The 18,571-nt window shown below is 44.5% G+C and overlaps 1 protein-coding gene across 1 annotated transcript in view; it reads left to right on the top strand.

The window, feature by feature from the left end:
- LOC117646582 overlaps positions 1-17,138 on the top strand; it is a 32,139-nt gene extending 15,001 nt beyond the window's left edge. The window contains exons 8-10 of the mRNA XM_034387624.1: positions 885-1,132; positions 2,160-2,402; positions 16,980-17,138. Of these exons, the coding sequence (XP_034243515.1) occupies positions 885-1,132; positions 2,160-2,402; positions 16,980-17,138 (650 nt within the window). The remainder of the gene's footprint in view (positions 1-884; positions 1,133-2,159; positions 2,403-16,979) is intronic.
- The last annotated feature ends 1,433 nt before the right edge of the window (positions 17,139-18,571 follow it).

Raw genomic sequence — 18,571 nt, 5'->3', positions numbered from 1 at the left:
CTTCAGGCGTTTCGTCAATTCTGTCATTTTGGCTGCAGCCATGGACCCAAAAGTGACCTCAGTGCTCTTATCAGAGGGTCAGTGCTGGTAGTGAGGGGTAAGTGGGTAAGAAGGACCTTTCTAACTTAAATCTTACCGCGGGGCCTCAGTTGAACCCGAAACAGCCAATGCAGGAGGGTTGACCTCGCCGTAAGGAGGAATTTGCTAGTTTTTCATAATTTAAAAGTTCCCAAGGCTGCAGCGCTCAAACCATACCCATACCACCCAAATGTCGAGCCGTGCTATTTTAGGTGGTAGTATGAGGTACGATTTCCCGCATAGAGTTGACCAAGTTTGGATTCGGGTCTAGCTTTAAAACGCACCGACGTAAAACCTTAAAAAAAGTGATTTTTCGTCAAAATTGGCGTTTTTCTCTATGATAGACTGCCCAGGGGTCCGTTTGGGCCCTGAAATCGAATTCCTCATGCAATTTTACGTTGAAGAACGGGCTTACAGCCAACTAGGGGCAAAACTGTAGACTTGAGAGGGATTTTTGGAAATTGTAGCAATTTGGTCAAAAACCACTTAAGAAAAAAAGTCAAAAACTAAGATTGCCCGTAACTCCTATGAAACGACACCTAGGTGGCTGAAATTTTACCCCGATGTTTACCTATGGGTAGGTGACATTTGAGCCAAAAATGGGCCAAATCGTCAATGGTCCATTTTGGGACCTGCTTATTGGCCCTGGTTTGCCCCTGGACAAAAAGGGACCGGACATTTACCTGCGGACATTTCTTCACTGTACCAAATCGGCATCGGTCGTGTTCCACGATCGGACTTCTTAAAAAAAATGCCTCTGAGGTTTGTAGTGTACACGAAAACACGCATCTCCTGAATGCCGACAGATGTCGCCGTCCCGTCGGTTCCCATGTCGCCTGGCGATGTGACTTCAATCAACGTCGGCTTCCTGGAGGCGCACAAGGCGGTGCGCTTCTTGCTCTGCAACGCCACCGAGTGCTCGCGACTGAGCTTCGGGGCGAAGGCGTCATCCAGCGACACACGCGACACCAGCACGCCGTTTCCCGATCGCACCATGCACTTCCTCCAGAAGTGCAATCAGCAAGGGCACTTGTGCGGAGTCGGGCAGTCGTCTGTAAGTTGGCCAGATGACAAACCTAACGGTCTACCAAGTCCGCACTTCCAAACTGCACATGCGTGGCACGGAGTCACGGAGCCAAGCATGCAGTTAGTGTGTGTGTACTTTAGGAGACAGTTGGATTGGTTGTGTGTTGGCAGTCAGTTCATGGCAAAATCGTGGATGACATGTTTTCATCACTTGCGAATGATTACAATGTCATCACATGCACATGGACACTTTCATCAAAGCTCTTGTACTAAGCATGGGCGTGACATCCAAGTCATCAAACGATTATTCGATGACCCTTGTAAGGAAATTAAGTTAAGAAATTGTCATCAAGATGAAATTTTCACAGTGCGTGCATACTTATTCCAGGATCGTAGTATCTCGTTGAAACGATGAACGGTTGTGACAGAATGTTAGGTTCCTTTGAGCATTGTGTCACATTCGTTAGTTACTGAATCAGCCGTAGACTGGCTTATTCACAGTCGAACGAGAATGACAAAGGCACGCTCCTGGAAGGAAGGGGGCCGCACACTCTAAAAAATAATCGTAAATTTACGACATTTTGTGAAACAATTGTCGTTTTGAAACGACATATTTTGTTACGACATATTTGTCGCTAATTTTGATAGCGAGACGTTCCGTTTTGAAACGAATTAAGTCGTAAATTTACGACTTAATCGTAAGTTTACGAACGATCGTAATTTATCTATGGAATGTGTCGTGCAGTTATGACTTCAGTCGTACATTTACGAATCTCTTCGTAAATTTGTGTAATGAATCGTAAATGAACGACGCAAATCGTAAATACGCGAGCAAAATTGCAACTTTTCATCTATTTCTCGGGAATTTCAGATTTCAAAATGTGTTCTAGCGATTACGACATTGTCGTAGAGAAATGATTTTTTAGTCGTTCAGTTACGACGAAGTAGTTTCAGAACGATTTCTGACGCTATCAAAATTAGCGACGTTTTTGTCGCTAATTTACGACAAAACGTCTGACACTGCAGGAAACTTAACCTCGTCTCTCTGCCCGCAGATCTTTCCCGAGCAGGAGGCCCACGTGCGGCCCGTGCTGGCGCCGGGCGAGCTCGTGTTCACGGCGGTGCGGCGGCCGCAGGGCGTGGCGCTGAGGCTGCGCGGCGGGCCCGCCCAGGAGGCTGTCCTGGACGCCCCGGAGGGCGAGACGGTGCTGCGCGTGCGGCCGGACGCGTGGGCCGAGCGGGAGATGGCTGTGCGCTTCGCGAGCGGGGGGAGTGTTGACGGAGAGAGGGAAAACGTGGTTTGAAATAAAGTACATGACTATATTTTGGGGTGCTTCTTTTTAATCCAAGAAAACATCTGAACACTGGAATATGTTTTTGAGTGCTTATTTTCGATCCAAAATAGTTCAGGAAAGTCCAAAACGTCAAAGCAGATGATTCTGTTTCGTAAAGCGTGGCTCGCAGGATCTACTTGCATTTAAATCTTTTATTAAGGCTGGTGTTGGTAATAGAAGACAAAAATAGACCTTTCCGGGCTAAGCAACTTGTTCAGTACACTCGGATCTTTGCGCCGCCACACTTTAAGATCCAGGTCATTTGTGGCGAAACGGCATTGAACCCGGTGTCTACTGGAGTATCAACAACAACGAGTTTAATGCCATTTCGCTGCAAATAGGTTGGGTCTTACAGTGTGGCGGCGCAAAGATTGGGTTATTGTACAAGAAGCTTAGCCCGGAAAGGTCTATACAAGGTAGGTGTACGCCAGACAGTGGCTTGTCGTAACAGGCTCCGCGATGATACTGCGCCCGTTCCAACAATACACGCCTGGCGTTTACACCTACCTTGACCTGCGGCGGTGGGCGGTGGCCTGCCTTCGGCAAACTCTCGCCACACATCACCACACTAAAAGACCTGATCGCACGTCAAAGCGTCTTTCGGTTTCAATGTTTCTGACTGCGAGGGGGGGCTCCGCGCCCCAGACCCCCCGTTCCAGTACAGGGCGACCAGGTTGGTTCGCTGGGCAAACTGCATGGCATTTTTGGTTCGACGCCCCTACAATAATGGCTAAGTTTTGACCCATTCGGACTTCCACCTAGGTCAAAGGTTGAAATGGATTTTATTTTCATAACCAGCACCCCCCAAAACATGAAATGACGTAAAACTTAAAATGACAACAAATGTCAGTAAAAAGTTGGCAAGGTAGGTGTACGCCAGACCGTGTCTTGTCGTATCAGGCTTCGCGATGCTGCGTCAGTTTCGACAATGCACGCCTGGCGTATACACCTAGCTTGGCCTGCGGCGCACACACAGACATACAGACAGAACTTTTCAACCGCACTGGAGTAACGGGCTTCTCTATCGCTCGGCCAACTACTAGTTACGTTTAATGGAGGTCTTTATGCATTGTATCATCTGCTAAAAAGATCTGAACACTGTAAATGTCTTCCGGTGAAAGGCTGCAGCACCATATTGCGGCGATTTTCTCCAAAATGTAAACTAAAGCCGTCAAAATATCTTTAACTAAGGAACAGTGAATTCTCAATGGTATGTTATGAAGTCAGGCGCACCACCATAATATGGAACATTTTCACCATAATTTGGATAATCCTCACTGAACAATATTTAGAGGGCGATTCCGTGCGTAAGGGTCGTTTTAGCAACCTTAGGAAGTCACGTAATCAATCTTGCTTGTTCGGCCGGAATTTTGCCAAGATGGCATCAATTGAACCCCAGAAGGCACTCTGAGCGTCAGCGAGCTACAAGTTGACTTTCGTTTTCTCCCCCTATGATATATGACGGAATTTACTGAAAATATGACGGAAATTGCGCTTGACGGAAGTTACAAACAGGTGTTTCTGGCTCACTGCAAATGCCTATCGCCACAGAAATATGCCATAAGTTTGGCACACTAGTTCGACGTCAAGACACATCTTTGCACGTATAGGATGTCTTTCAAAACCCGATAGAAGAGGAGCGAGAGGGGCATACGGAAATTACACTAATTGTTACAACCCACCGATTTCACACGCAACTTCCACTCGCACTCTCACCCCCCTCGCTTTATCGCTACCAAAACTCGTTCATACTGTGAACAGACCGTGCTGATTCTAAATACGGCGGTGGTTTTAAGCAGCGAGCACTCCTAGTAGTTTTTGTGGTGCTTACTTAGAAACCGCTTCGGTAAAAGTCGGAGTACGGTGGACATTTAGTACGCGTTCTGAAAGTACACTTCCAATCAATAAACGATCTTCGAATTCGAGCAAGATAGTCACTATTAATTAGAAATTTGATGGGTGTGTGTAGAATTCGAAGATTTGAATGGAACAAAGGGTTATAGAGCCGCAAAGTTGGTGTAAGGTGCGAATGGACATGACGGAACTTACAAAATCGACCCTTTGGGCCCCTCTCCTGCGTCCCAATGTTAGCTTTGAAAGTCCGTATAGAAAGGGAACAAGTTAGTCTAGTGCCAAACAAGATTCTTAAGTGTACAAATGGACTGCGTTCGAATAAGTTCGCTCTGGGGAGGGTGTGGACACGAAAACGCCCTCTACGCGGGGAATCACCCTAGAGTGAAACACTGTGGCGTGGGCTCGACACAATGCACTGCAAGCTCGCTTTCATTTCACGTCAGTAAGTCGCTCATGTAGTGAAGTAGGCAACACGTCTAATGACCTTTGTAACAACACTGTTAAAAATCCGCAAGGTAGGTGTACGCCAGACCGTGTCTTGTCGTAACAGGCTTCGCGATGCTGCGCCAGTTTCGACAATCCACGCTTGGCGTATACACCTACCTTGGCCTGCGGCGCTAGCTTGCCTTCGGCAGGCTACTTCCCTAGGCAGGCCGTAGAGATGGGCGTGATCCCCACAAAAAATTGGAATTTGGTGATCAAATTCTTTACTAATGGGACTTTACTTAAGGTCGGTGGTCAAAATGGGTTCTATTTTCGTCATCAGCACCCTCCAAAACATAGGAAACGACATGAAACTTGTCACACATACTAAATCAACATGTATTAATAAAACAAAGCATAAATAACTCAACAGAAGTGAAAGATGAACTAAGGAGGTAGGTGTACGCTAGGACGCGGCTTGTCGTAACAGGCTTCGCGATGCTACGCCAGTTACGACAATCCATGCCTGGTGTGCACGCCTACCTTGGCCTGCGGCGCTTCCTGCTTGCCCTCGGCAAGCTCAGCAGCTACAACTCATTGCAACCGCGGCCCCGCAGGACTGGAAAGCGAATCCGTGGCACCGATTGCCTCAACGCAAATGTTCGGGCTCCTGAACCCTCTTTTCTACACTCTTGAAACCTTACGAAGTATCTTGAGCACACATGTATCAAACTAAAATACTTAGTTGTACGAAGAAATAGTTCGTGAATTACGAAGTATTTTCTTTGTAAGCTTATGTATGCTCAAAATACTTTGTTATAAAAACTAATTTTCTTCGAAATGCCGAAAATAGTTTGTAAGGTTTTCTCAGTGTACCCCTAGTTGAGAAGTCTTGCCAAGACCTATCAAAAACGACACTCAAAGTTCAGTCGGTCAACCCCCTTGATCCCAGATCCTGCTGGCCAACTGCCGAAAGTCGGGCCCGTGGACCGAGCGCCAGGTGATACTGTTGTGGGTTTTTTATATATATTTTTTTAAACAACTTCAATAATAACAAGGTAGGTTTACGCCAGACCGCGTCTTGTCGTAACAGGCTTCGCGATGTCTCGCGGCCTGTTCCTCCGATCCGCGCCTGGCCTACCTACCTTGGCCTGCGGCGCTAGCCTGCCTTCGGCAGGCGATGGCTTGTCCATCGTCGGTTACTTCTTACTTAATGCATGCTGGACCCCCCTTCATTCAAGATAAAGCTGCTTGATCTACAGATAACACGATCTTGATCCTTGTAACTTTTTAACTTCGCGTGGCTGGGGGGCTCCGCCCCGCAGACCCCCTTTCTTCAACACAGAAGTGATCTGCCTGCAGGAAACCCGATTTTTCGCCGCTTTTTAGGTGTTTTTCGGCTGTAAAAACTGAACCACGTGAGGTAGGACAGTGAAATTTCGCGTGTGCCGAGCCAAGAATATACCTAATAAGCCTGCAAAATCTCAGCCAGATCGGCCGAGCCGTTCAGGAGGAGTAGTGTACACAGACAGACAGACAAAACTTTTCAACCGCTCTGGAGTAACAGGCTTCGCTATCGCTCAGCCAATAAATACCCAACACATTTACAACATTAATACACAACTTGATCACACGATACATGTGACATAGAATCTGGTCACTAAATTGTGGGCGTAGTGAGGCGCCAAAAATAAAACAAAATTTTTTTTTAAAAGCACACTGAAATTTAAAGGTTGAGACATCTGACCAATTTTCGGTGATACAAAAAGTATGACCGTAAAACGGTCATACACAAATGCATGACCGAAAAACGGTCATACTTAAATATCAGCGAGACTGGCTATTGTTTAGCTTGGGGATATATCAGCCTTTACCCGTGATATGTGTATCACGGGTTAAGGTAGGTTTACGCCAGACCGCGTCTTGTCGTAACAGGCTTCGCGATGTCTCGCTGCCTGTTCCCCCAATCCGCGCCTGGCGCACCTACCTTGGCCTGCGGCGCTAGCCTGCCTTCGGCAGGCAATGCTTGTCCACTGTCGGTTACTTCTGTAGAGTTGCTTCATCTACAAAGAACACGATCTTGACCCTTGTAACTTTTAAACTTGTCGAAGCTGGGGGGCGGAGCCCCCCAGACCCCCCTTCCATCAAAACAGGACAGATCTGCCTGCAGAAAACTCGATTTTTCGCCGTTTTTTAGGAGTTTTTCGGCTATAAAAACTGAACCACGTGAGCTAGGATAGTGAAATTTCGCGTGTGCCGAGCCAAGAACATACCCAATAAGCCTGCAAAATCTCAGCCAGATCAGCCGAGCCGTTCAGGAGGAGTAGTGTACACAGACAGACAGACAGACAGAAAAAACTTTTCGACCGCACTGGAGTAACAGGCTTCGCTATCGCTCAGCCAACTATATAGTATGACCGTTTTTCGGTCATACAACGAAGTATGACCTTTTTTCGGTCTTACATTTCAGTATGACCCTTTTTCGGTCGTACATTTCAGTAAGACCGTGTAAGCGGTCAGAAGTATGACCTTTCTATTTTCAGTGCATAAGATGGACACTGTTGAGCTTGCATCTGCATCTGCAGACACTTAAGTTTCTCATTGTTCTCTAATGTATCACGCTCCAGGGGACCCCCTTCTCGTTAAAAAGGTCATGACCAGACCTAGCGAAAGCCGCAACAAAATTTTTCAGTCTTTCGACCCCTTTTTTTAAAGACCGGGATCTGGCTAACTCGTGGAAGCGGCTGATCCTACCGAAACCAGGTCCATTGAATTTGTCTTGTCACCGAGGGGTCACCCACTTCGGGAATCGTGTGTACAGTCGGTCCGGAAATCATTCGAAATTCTTTCAAAATTTTATCAAAAACATTTAAATTTTGAATGGAAGTCATATTTTTCTTGTAATAGTGACTCAAAACAATCAAAAACAAAGGAAATCTTCTGACAATTTTCACTTTTCTCATGGGATTAGTTCGGGAATCGTAGGAATCCGGAATCGTGTGTACATCAAAGTAACGAGTGGGTAACCCCGCTTGTCACCCTGATTCCCAAAATACCCCTACACGCCGTGCTTGCACCACTTGTGGCCGTTATCCTCCTCCCGCCCATGAAAAATTGCCCTTTTTCGGGAAATTTTGAAAGTTTTTTTGTTAAATGGTTAAAAATTGGGAAATTTTTAGTTTTTTAAAGTAACCTGAAATTTCGTGTGTGGCGAGCGAAGGACATGCCTTAACGCCCATGCACAATCTCAGCCACGTTCAGGAGGAGAGAGTACACACGTACACATCGACAGGAAAAGTGTTTCAAACCCACTGAATTAACGGGCTTCGCTATCTATCAGCCAACCAGGAATAACAGACTCTGGGTTCTGAAACATTTTGACTTCCTTGCATTCAACTTTTTCCAGATTCAGGTTTTCCTCTACAGAGCACAAGGTCGAATTTGCCATACATTGCCATACACTCTACAAAAAATGTCCTGTCAACGCCGTTAATTTATTACCAATGTTTGCTGTTATTCAATTCACGGCGTTTGCTGTGAACTAGTTCACGGCGTTCACTGTGATCTCGGTTACGGGTTTACTGTGATCTGGCCACAGTAAACGCCGTGAATTGGAGCCTGATTTGCAGTACTTCGGTGCTCAGCGGCGTCAAACTCACAGTGTTTACTGGGGGCCAGATCACAGGAACACCGCGACCAAGATCACAGTGAATCCCGTGAGCAGATCACAGTAAACGCTGTGAATTGGCCTTCAGTGAAAACTGGTAATAAATTAACGGCATTTACAGGACATTTTTGGTAGAGTGTATGTTAGAAAAATCTAATGCCACTTAACTATCAAGAAGGTAGACTTAAACCAGACCGCGTCTTGTCGTAACAGGCTTCGCGATGTCTCGCGGCCTGTCCTAGCGTCTACCTACCTTGGCCTGCGGCGCTAGCCTACCTTCGGCAGGCATTGGCTTGTCCGTCGTCCGTTACTTCTGACTTGTTGCATGCTGGGGGGCTCCGCCCTCCAGACCCCTCTTTACTTAAGATAGAGTTGCTTCATCTACGAATAACATGATCTTGACCCTTGAAACTTTTTAACTTGTCGCGGCTAGGGGGCGCCCTCCAGACCCCCCCTTTCTCCAAGACAGAAGTGATTTGCCTGCAGAATACTCAATTTTTCGCCGGCTTTTTAGGTGTTTTTCGGCTATAAAATCTGAACCCCGTGAGCTAGGATAGCGAAATTTCGCGTGTGCCGAGCCAAGAACATACCTAATAAGCCTGCAAAATCTCAGCCAGATCAGCCGAGCCGTTCAGGAGTAGTGTACACGCACAGACAGACAGACAAAACTTTTCAATCGCACTGGAGTAACGGGCTTCGCTATCGCTCAGCCAATATAGACTGAAACATAAGGAATGTAATGGTATTGAAATTTGGTGGAGTTACTTAATATAATTCATGTCAAGCAGTACCTCTACACGGCACTTTCGGTTAGCTTGATCACTAACACAACTGACCACTGCACTGATATCGATCTTCATCGGCAAGGCTTAAGGCGGAAGATCACGCCGCGCACGATACTAAATTCCACCAGGCTGCGCCACCGTCTGCAGCCGAGCTGGCTGCTCTGCCGGGCGACACGTGGTGCCTGCGTAGCGCTAGCTCTTCTCCGAAGTACCCCATTGAAACTTGTAAAAGCAGTTTGTCACAGATTAGCCCTTTAGCTATTTTCCAAACACAGATACCCGGTACGCGTTGTTTACAAGGTCTTTTATGAAGACCGTATTGTTGAGAAGGAATCGATGAGCAGACTCCACACTAATACAATGAATGCATTGATATATATTAAAGAGAGATATTTTCTTCGACCGATGTGACCAGTTATCCGGTTGAACTTGTTCAAGAACAGCTGCATAAAATGTACTTGGGGATAATTTTTTTTTTTTTTACAAATGAAAGTATTAATGTGTGAGTGAAAAGGGGGATACTTGCTTGTCATCAAAGTCACATTCGTCAGACTCCATTTCAATTATATCCGGCAATTCTTTCTGACCTGTATGGGGCAAGTAATGAAAGAACGTCCCGATCTAATGGGTCCTTGGGCTTGGATTTGCGCCTGAGGGACCCAATCACAGGGTTGCATCGAACCATAAGAGAGTGGAAGACTTCATACATTCCATCTTTCGGCTGTTATGGGCCCTTAAGTATCTTTGTCTTCATGACATGATTCACACGCCTGCTCTGTAAATTGGGCAGACAAAGAAGCGTAAAAGTATTTCTTAACTTAACTATGTTGACTCTTTGGATAATATTATACGACCCAGCACTGGTGCGAATAACAGCCCAGCCGTTATACACCCCAGAAGAACTGGTGCGGATAAAGACCCAAACCGTTATACACACCAGTGATCCCCCTGGAGGGATCTGCTGGGTCGCACAACCTATTGAATACTTGGGTGCACCAGCTGGGGCGGATAAAGCCTTATTTGTTATACGCCCCAGCTCGGGCACACAATACTTGTAATTGTTATGTGCACCAGTTTTTAGAGTCTTTTAACTGAAAAAATGCGCAGATTTCACAGATTTCATTTTAAGTTTTTTTTTCCTTTCCAAGTCCTAACTGATTTGGCATTTCCACAAATGTCCATTGGTACTGGAGACTTGGTGCAAATACTGTACACCCATACACACACAAATACGCCACAGTCTTAGTCTTGCTGCTGACTTGAAAAAGAGCAGTTAGGACTGAACAGTCTCAATGCGCGGGAAAACAAACGATGCGAATGGGCCATTCTTTGTGAGACCATCGAACCCCTAACATGACCCATCTCAGATTCCAATTTTTTTGGTTTTGGGTGATGGGACCGACCCCCTGAGCACCCATGCCAAAGGGTTTTCAAAAATATCAAGCGGTTTGGATTCCACAGCCATTTTAGAGGTGCTCCAACACCATCTATGAAGATACTAATCAATTTTATGGAAGGTTTTATGGTTAAAAAAATAGTCATACACAACACTCAATTACAAGTTGATAATACACCTTCATGTTCTATTCAATCTGCTTATTAGGTGTTGGAGCACCTCTCTTATCTGAATTATTTGCATTCCTGGGTATTTGGACCATACAAACCTCATACGAGGCGGATGAGGAGGACAGGATAAAATATCGGCTATTTCAGTGAAATTTTACAGTGTGGAAAATGCAGTTTTTGGCCTTAATAAAAGTCAAGGAGTGCGAAAACCCACCTTTTTATTCTTGAAGTTTGTTCGACCCATAAACACTCTCCTTTGACCAGGGAACGGTCCAAATCGATGACAACGTATTTTCAGTAGAGCAAAATTTCAGTTATTTCTCTAAATTTTGCTAAATTTTAATTACTCCGCGAACCTGACATTGTAGCAAGAGGGTCCAAAACCCACTTAAATTCTTCTTTTAACTCATCTAAAAGGAAACGATAGGCAAAAACCATCATCGGACTCCCCAAAAACAAAATTACCACTTTTACGTCAAATTAACTCATTTCGAAAACCTAAAATCTAAAATGGCTGTGGAATCCAAACCGCTTGATATTTTTGGAATTACCTGGAAGCACTCCTATTGGTACTGGAAAATATCTCATTAATGCAACACCGTGGATTAAAACTGTTCGAACAGCTGCTGGCATGTAGTACCATGGATATTTCTCAAAAAGCATTTTTGCTGTTTCTATTCCATATTTCTGAAATGCTTCTGTATTTACCGCGTAGCCACATAATAGAGCTCGTAGTAAAATATTACAGCTTAATCATTGCTCTTATATGTTTCTCCGTAGGATCCCAACTGTCCTTATTTTTTACCAGACTCCTGACAATCGTCCGTTTGAAACAACTGCGACATGGAGGCACGTTTTTGATTGAGGCAATTTTGCTCTGAGTTTTATCCACGTAAACAACCTTAGTCTCCTGTGCCAGCTTCTCACAGCCAAGTTTCAGCACTTCTAAGGCTACCGTGACGATGAGAAGATGATAGCATATCCAGCAATCCTGCCCTTGCCGTAGCAATCCACAACAGAAAATACAACTAAGAGCATCTCACTGTCAGATATTTAGCGAAAGCGAAGCCCGTTACTCTAGTGGGGATCAAAAACTCTTCCTGTCTGCGTGTGTGTGTGTGCGCGCACTACTACTCCTGAACGGCTTGGCCGATCTGGCTGAGATTTCGCAGGGTCATTAGGTCTGTCCTTAGTTCGCCACACACCAAAATTCAGCCTTCTTACTCAATCCATTCAGTCATATTGATCAAAAAACACTTAAAAACGGTAGAAAAAGGACAACTTTTTAGGTACTTTAAACTTTTTGTCAAGTTTCATACAGTTTCCTGTGTTTTTGAGGGTGCTGATGACGAAATTAGAACCCATTTTGACCCCCGACCGACAGTTTCGTCCCATGGTCCCATTAGTGTAGATTTTGATGACCAAACGCTACTTTTTGGGGATCTCGCCCAGGCGCCGCAGGCCAAGGTAGGTGTATAAGCCAGGCGTGGATTGTCGAAACTGGCGCAGCACCGCGAAGACACGGTCTGGCGTACATCTACCTTGTAATATCAAAATAAGGAATTTCTGAAATATTAAATACTTTACTAAATATTTGCTAGTTGGTCTCATCATTTTACACAATGAATATCTTTAAAATAAAATAGTTTATCAAGTTTCAATGCAATGTCTTAAGAGGGCAATACACTGAAAATGGCCCAAAACTGAGTTGTGTGATTACTTCCATACGCGTTGTTGTGCGCTTTTCAAACTTTTCATGTGTCAAGGCCTTACAAAAAGAAGCATTTTAAGCCCAGAATGGCGTCGATCGGACGTCAGGAAACGGAGCAGCAACCAATCAAAATTTCGTCAAAAGTCAAACTGGCGGGCATCCCTTAGTCCGCAAAAATGAAGATATCTCAACCCCGTTCGCGCCAAAATGTAGGTAATTGAAGCAATTATCGCATGAACTAGGATAATGAACATCGAACAATCAAATGTACAAAATTTTACGAAAAAAACTGTTTTGAACATTTTTGCAAAATCCTCAATAAGTGTTTTTGGATGAAATTTTGTACTTTCGGTTGCTCGATGTTCATAATCCTAGTTCATGCGATAGCCGCTTCAATTACCTACATTTTAGCGCAAAGGGAGTTGAGATATCTTCATTTTTGCGGACTGAGGGATGCTCGCCAGTTCGACTTTTGACGAACATTTGATTGGGCGCTGCTCCGCTCCCTGACGTCCGATCGACGCCATTCTGGGCTTAAAATGCCTCTTTTTGTAAGGTCTTGACACATGAAAAGTTTGAATAACGCTCAACAACGCGTATGGGAGCAATCGCACAAGTCAATTTTTGGCCATTTTCAGTGTATTTCTGCCTTAAGGGGGGAGACTCGTCTTTAACACCATAATTTTAGCAAATTTCAGGCTTTTAGGAAAACTCTTTGCAATAAATTTGAAGGAAAGTGGGGTTTTCCAATCAAAAGCTGGTTCTTCAAGGTCCATTTTGAAGAAAAAAAAAAGTTTGACGCTAGGCCTCATATCCTAGAATATGTAATCTTTCTGCTAAACCTCCAAAATACGCCAAAAATTCACTGCGCGCATGATTTTTAGAGAGTGCGGCTCACAAATGTCTTCGTTCCTCCTTTCTAAGGACTCCTGGCACTCTAGATTGAACAAGGATAATAGATACATTTTTAGATGTTTCAAAAAAAAGTATTGAAATTTAGACATTTCATTAATTGTTTTCGGCCACTTCCGCTTGTCCGATTGAAGATATCCTAGTTCAGTGTGACGGCCTTATGGAGGTGAAACAGGGAAAATTATGAAGCCAAAGCAGTCAACATCATCATCATCAGCGCTGTTAGGCCTATGCAGACCTTTAGCGGTTCGGGTCAGCAAGGCACTCCGACCTCGCGCGGCCTCTCCGCAACCTCAGATGCGGTAGGATTTCTGCATAGTCGTAGTGCCCGCTGCCCTACTGGGGAGCATAGCATGGGGTCAGTCTGCGCTAGGCACAAGTACATAACACAGACATCACGCATCCGGGGGACTCGAACTGAGGCGCTACCTGCTTTTCTTATACCTGCGAGGCAGGGGCCGGTCAATAAATTGTCAGGGGAAGCAAGACGAACTGAGGCGCAGGGCGGGCAAAGGGGGAAGGCGTGCATGTGCATGCCCCGGCAGTCGAACTGAGGCGCGAGTCCCGTGGGATGCCTACCCGGAGGGCGCTTCGGAACGCACCTCGGCAGCAACGACACAGACGCGGAAATAGTACTGGCGCGCGAGTGGCCACGGTGCATCAAACCTCCCGACGGGTCCGGGGCAGCAGCCGCAGTGCTGAGTCAGTTTCGACAGCGTCGTCGAGCTCACGGATGCGGTTGTTTTGGGGCACCGCCCCCAGCAACATCTCCTCGCACCATCTCCTGTACAAAGTTCATCTGTAGGAGGTCTTCCACTTCTTCATCATCGGCGACCACCTCACCCGCGTCGGGGAGGGGTGTTAAGTTGGATCCGAACATAAGTAACAACATTCTTGCGTTATAGTAATTAAAAGTTTGGACCTTGGCCGGATCATTGCGGTCGAAGTTCCGGCACCCTCGCCGCACATGGATGGAGTAATGCGCCAGCGAGTTCAGTGCAGTGGCACAGAAGTTGCACCTGATGCGGTTGGGAGCCGCCTCATAGCGGACGGGGGCCACGACCGGCACCCAGAGGCCTTCACCGCCGTCGGGCAGGGACTCGCACGACGCGATCAATTCATACATTACTTTGTGAGTAGCCGGCACATTAATTGATCCAGGAAGCGGAAGAAGGGAATAACTTGACTTATCCCCAAATTGAGTTTTTATTTTATTATTGTGCCATAGAATGGTTTCCATCATTACACCAAATTATTTGACTGAATTCCAAGCAGTTTAGGAGAAAATCCACATGGAAAAAGGGTATAACTCAACTTAACCTCTTTTACAGTCTAAATTTCATTGGAAAATGGAGATAACTCAACAGAAGTCCCCATGAGTCCGTTTGACAAATTGACAAAAGGATATAACTCAACTTGTATTTTTGTGAATCTTGTGTAAAAAGAATCAACTCAACTTAACCCCCCCTTAATTTTAAATTTCAATTTGGAAAAAAGAGCTAAGTCCAAAAAATACACCAGAGTAACATACACTTTATGTAGACTATTGTTCCACTTGACTTGTCTCCAAATTCCACTTTGTTTAGGAAATATAAGGTGAGCTGACTCTGTTTTCCATTTCAACGGAAAGTGATAAGTCGCAGAAATCCTCTACGGAGTGACCTTATACTTTTGATTTCTTTCCAAAATTTTACTTATGCTTTTTGAAATTATTAACATCTGCAACATTCATTTGTTTTGTTTTAGTTTTCCCTGCTAACAGTTTTTTGTTTCTCCTGAAAAATGGCCAAAATTGAGTTATCCCCTTCTTCCGCTTCCTGGATCAATTACTTTGGTGCCTGGCAGGACGAAGGCCCTTTCCCTCCGATAAGCAACAAAGTCATTATTCAGTTGAGCCAAAACACCGCGACGTGGACGAAGTCTTGGAGCCATATTCAACACGTTCAAAGATATATATAACTGTACACGCGAAAAACTACAAGAGTATCGCAAAGATTTATAACTGTCCACGCGATAAACTAAGAGTATCTCAAAGATATATAACTACACGCGACAAACTACTGGAGTAAATCGCAGAGAGAGAGAGCGACTTCGGGGGTGATGGAGAGTAAATCAGTATCGCACCAAGCGACAAACTACTGGAGTAAATCGCAGAGAGAGTGAGAGACTTCCGGAGTGATGGAGAGCAAATCGCAAAAAGACCAAACAGGACCGGTACGATTCCAAGCAGTTAACGGTCTGGCTTAAACCGTGCGCGCAAGACCCGAAATACTGCAATTGAGTAGAATGGCTTCAAAGTTTGGACGGTCTAACCTATCCTGTGGAAAATAAATTACAAAATGTCGTCCTGTGGCCAAACGGTTTTGAATTTCGAAACCAACCAGCCACCCAATTCAAGGGTTCAACACAAAGAATTCAAATACTCATAAACGAAAACCTGAATTTTTGACGGAGAATGACGAGTCTCCCCCTTAATGAACAAGATGCAAATAAATATCTGCGTGTTGACTATGCACAAATTTAATTAACAAAGTCCACAACTTATTTAAGCATCTCCATAGAAAGGACATTTATGTAAGCCACTCACGCTCAGTAAGTTTCACTGAAAATGAAATCAGTTTGGGTTGAATACAAGAGTGCCCTCATGATCATTTTTAAGGAGTTTTAAATGAAGAGGCATGGGTTCACAAATTTTCTGTCTTTTGTTTTCTATCATATAGTATCCTTGAGCAAAACATGAGTTACTCTTACTCAGAACAACAAATGATTCAATAATAAAAACGGAACCATCATCTAGGCTTAAAAAAGAGAATTGTTCTGTTTAGGTGCTACTGAGTAGAATGTAAGAGTATACCATCTACTTTGCATCTAAAATAGAAAGTATGCGGTATGGAAACATCGAATTGAATTTGTGCTCTTTCAGTTGCAACGTTCAGTTGCACCCCTTTGGAAATCTGAAATATAGCACCATTACTGCTACTGACAAGGTTTTTAATTCCAGCTTTTTCAGCTTCATACATAAATGCAGAATGACCAAATTAGTGGGGGTAACAGAGCAAAAACACGTTGCAAATTAGGTTACAAGCAAGCCACTTTGCACACGTCTTCTACTGACCCAAATGGTCGATTTGGCCCGAAGCACACGTCAAAATTTCCCTTAGGACTCAAATGCGGGAGCGTTAAAGGTTAAAAGTGTTCAAAATTTTCGAAGTTTCAATTTTGACAGTTAAAATCTTGCGACGAGTGGTTTCCGCATAATTTGAGGTCGGGGAATTCATTGGCGATGTCAGAACAACGATGAGGTCACCGGAAGTACCGGAAATGGCCGCCATTTTGGATAATGGCGGCCAAATTCTTCGGATTTCGAACGGCTCCGCCACCAGTCGAGTTGGGTGTCGTTCCGATAGTTTCGGGGGTCTCTAAAGGGCCCCTGTGATGTCAAATTGAGAGTATGTAGCAGAGAAATAAAGAAAAACAGTTCCTCAGCTGTGAAAAAAAAACCTAAACGATGCATGCTTTCCAGGATAAAGTGAAGCAAACGCAGTTTCTCTGCTTTGGTAAATTGAACATGTTTGATGCGCTGAAATGACGTCTGTTTAAATGTAAATATACTCGCATTTTAGGTCCAAAATTACTTTGTAACTGTCATATCTCGATCTCAAAATCTTGAAGTATGTGAAGAAATCAAGATAGCAAACTACGTCAAGAAGAACCCAGTACGAAAAGTGGTGCTTGTCACAATTCGGGATGATGATCTTCGAAGGACAGTTCCATGGGCATAAAGCAAAATTTGGGTTTTGCTTAAAAAAGTACCTTCACTGAGATTCCCAACGCTATGAATATAGCAGTACGGTGCAATGCACTGAGATACGCACCATACCTGCAATGCCTCAGTCATAGTGCACCTTACGTGCAATGCGTCCTGAAAATGCCCTATGCTAATGCATGGGAATGGGGAGGCATTGCACTTCGTGTGCAATGCTTTTGCATTGTACCGATTGACGCTATACTCGTGGCGTTCGCGTTCTCAGTGTTAAATCTGAAACCAGATAGCCTCCCTCGAATAGGCATCATAACGTTATTGTTAGCAACATTACAACACGTTGAAACGAATGTGACAAGATGTCACGTTCCTTTGAGCATCGTATCACATTCGTTACTACGTGAGTGAGCTAATCTGTGGCTGATTTGCGTTTGAACGAATCCGACACAATGCTCAAAGGAACGTGACACTTTGTCACATTCATTTCAACTTGATGCCACGTTCCTGAAATGAGTGTGTATAATCATCAGGTCTAAAGCCAAGAAGTTCTGGCAAGAAATGTAGATTGCAAATTCTGCAAAGTACGCACTGATTTTCTATGTGTAATTATGAACTAATTTAAAAAGCAACAACATTTTTATTGCATAAGTAGTGCCATAAAAAGTTATTGCTTTAAAAGTGCAACAATTTGTACTGCATTAGCGCATTTATCGCTTTATCAGCGTAGTAATCATTTAATCGCACCAAAAAAATGCGCAAACTGGGCCCAGACCGGCCAAAACCTAACTGACTTATTGCATTTTTAATGTGATAATTTTTTTTTGCTGCCAAAGATGCGATAATTTGGAGGAATCACGTTAGCATTTTTCGCAGCAAATTGGAAAACTTTCTTTCTTCACTAAAAAAATAGGAGGTAAACATCCGTGCAGCATCGTGCACTGCTTGATAGTTTACGGGGCGGGAAATTGATCATTGGCCTACACCGGCCTTTTTCCCGAGATATGAGGGCGGACCTCAGCAAACAGGCAATGGGAAATCATTTGGTGCACGTTGCAGGATATCTGAAACGCTTTGCGGGCATTTTTAGATAGGGGCGATTGCCAGGGATGTGCAACAGGAATCTCTGCATTTCTGCTGCTGGCCTTTCACGCTGCTATGTTCCAGTCTGCTGAACTTCCCGGGGAGAATACCACAAAAATAGGAGGTTGAAATTTGGTATTTTGTTACCCGCTTGGCAGTTTCTAAAGATTTTTTCTGCGGGAAAAAACAGTTTGAAGTGTTTTAAACATTTTTTGGGAATGCATAAACCGCAAGATCCTTTTGTGCTTGGTCCATACGATTGTATGAATCTCGAAGAACAAAACCCATAAGAGTAAGTGTGCCTACCTAGTCCAGTATACGTCTGTCTGCGCTTCAAGACGGGAGTACATCTCTACACAGTTCATCGACAAG

This window comes from Thrips palmi, unplaced genomic scaffold, assembly GCF_012932325.1.
Source record: "Thrips palmi isolate BJ-2018 unplaced genomic scaffold, TpBJ-2018v1 HiC_scaffold_19, whole genome shotgun sequence".
NCBI classification, from domain to species: domain Eukaryota; kingdom Metazoa; phylum Arthropoda; class Insecta; order Thysanoptera; family Thripidae; genus Thrips; species Thrips palmi.
Note: the sequence above shows the minus strand (reverse complement) of the source record. Positions and strands in the feature narration are given on the sequence as shown.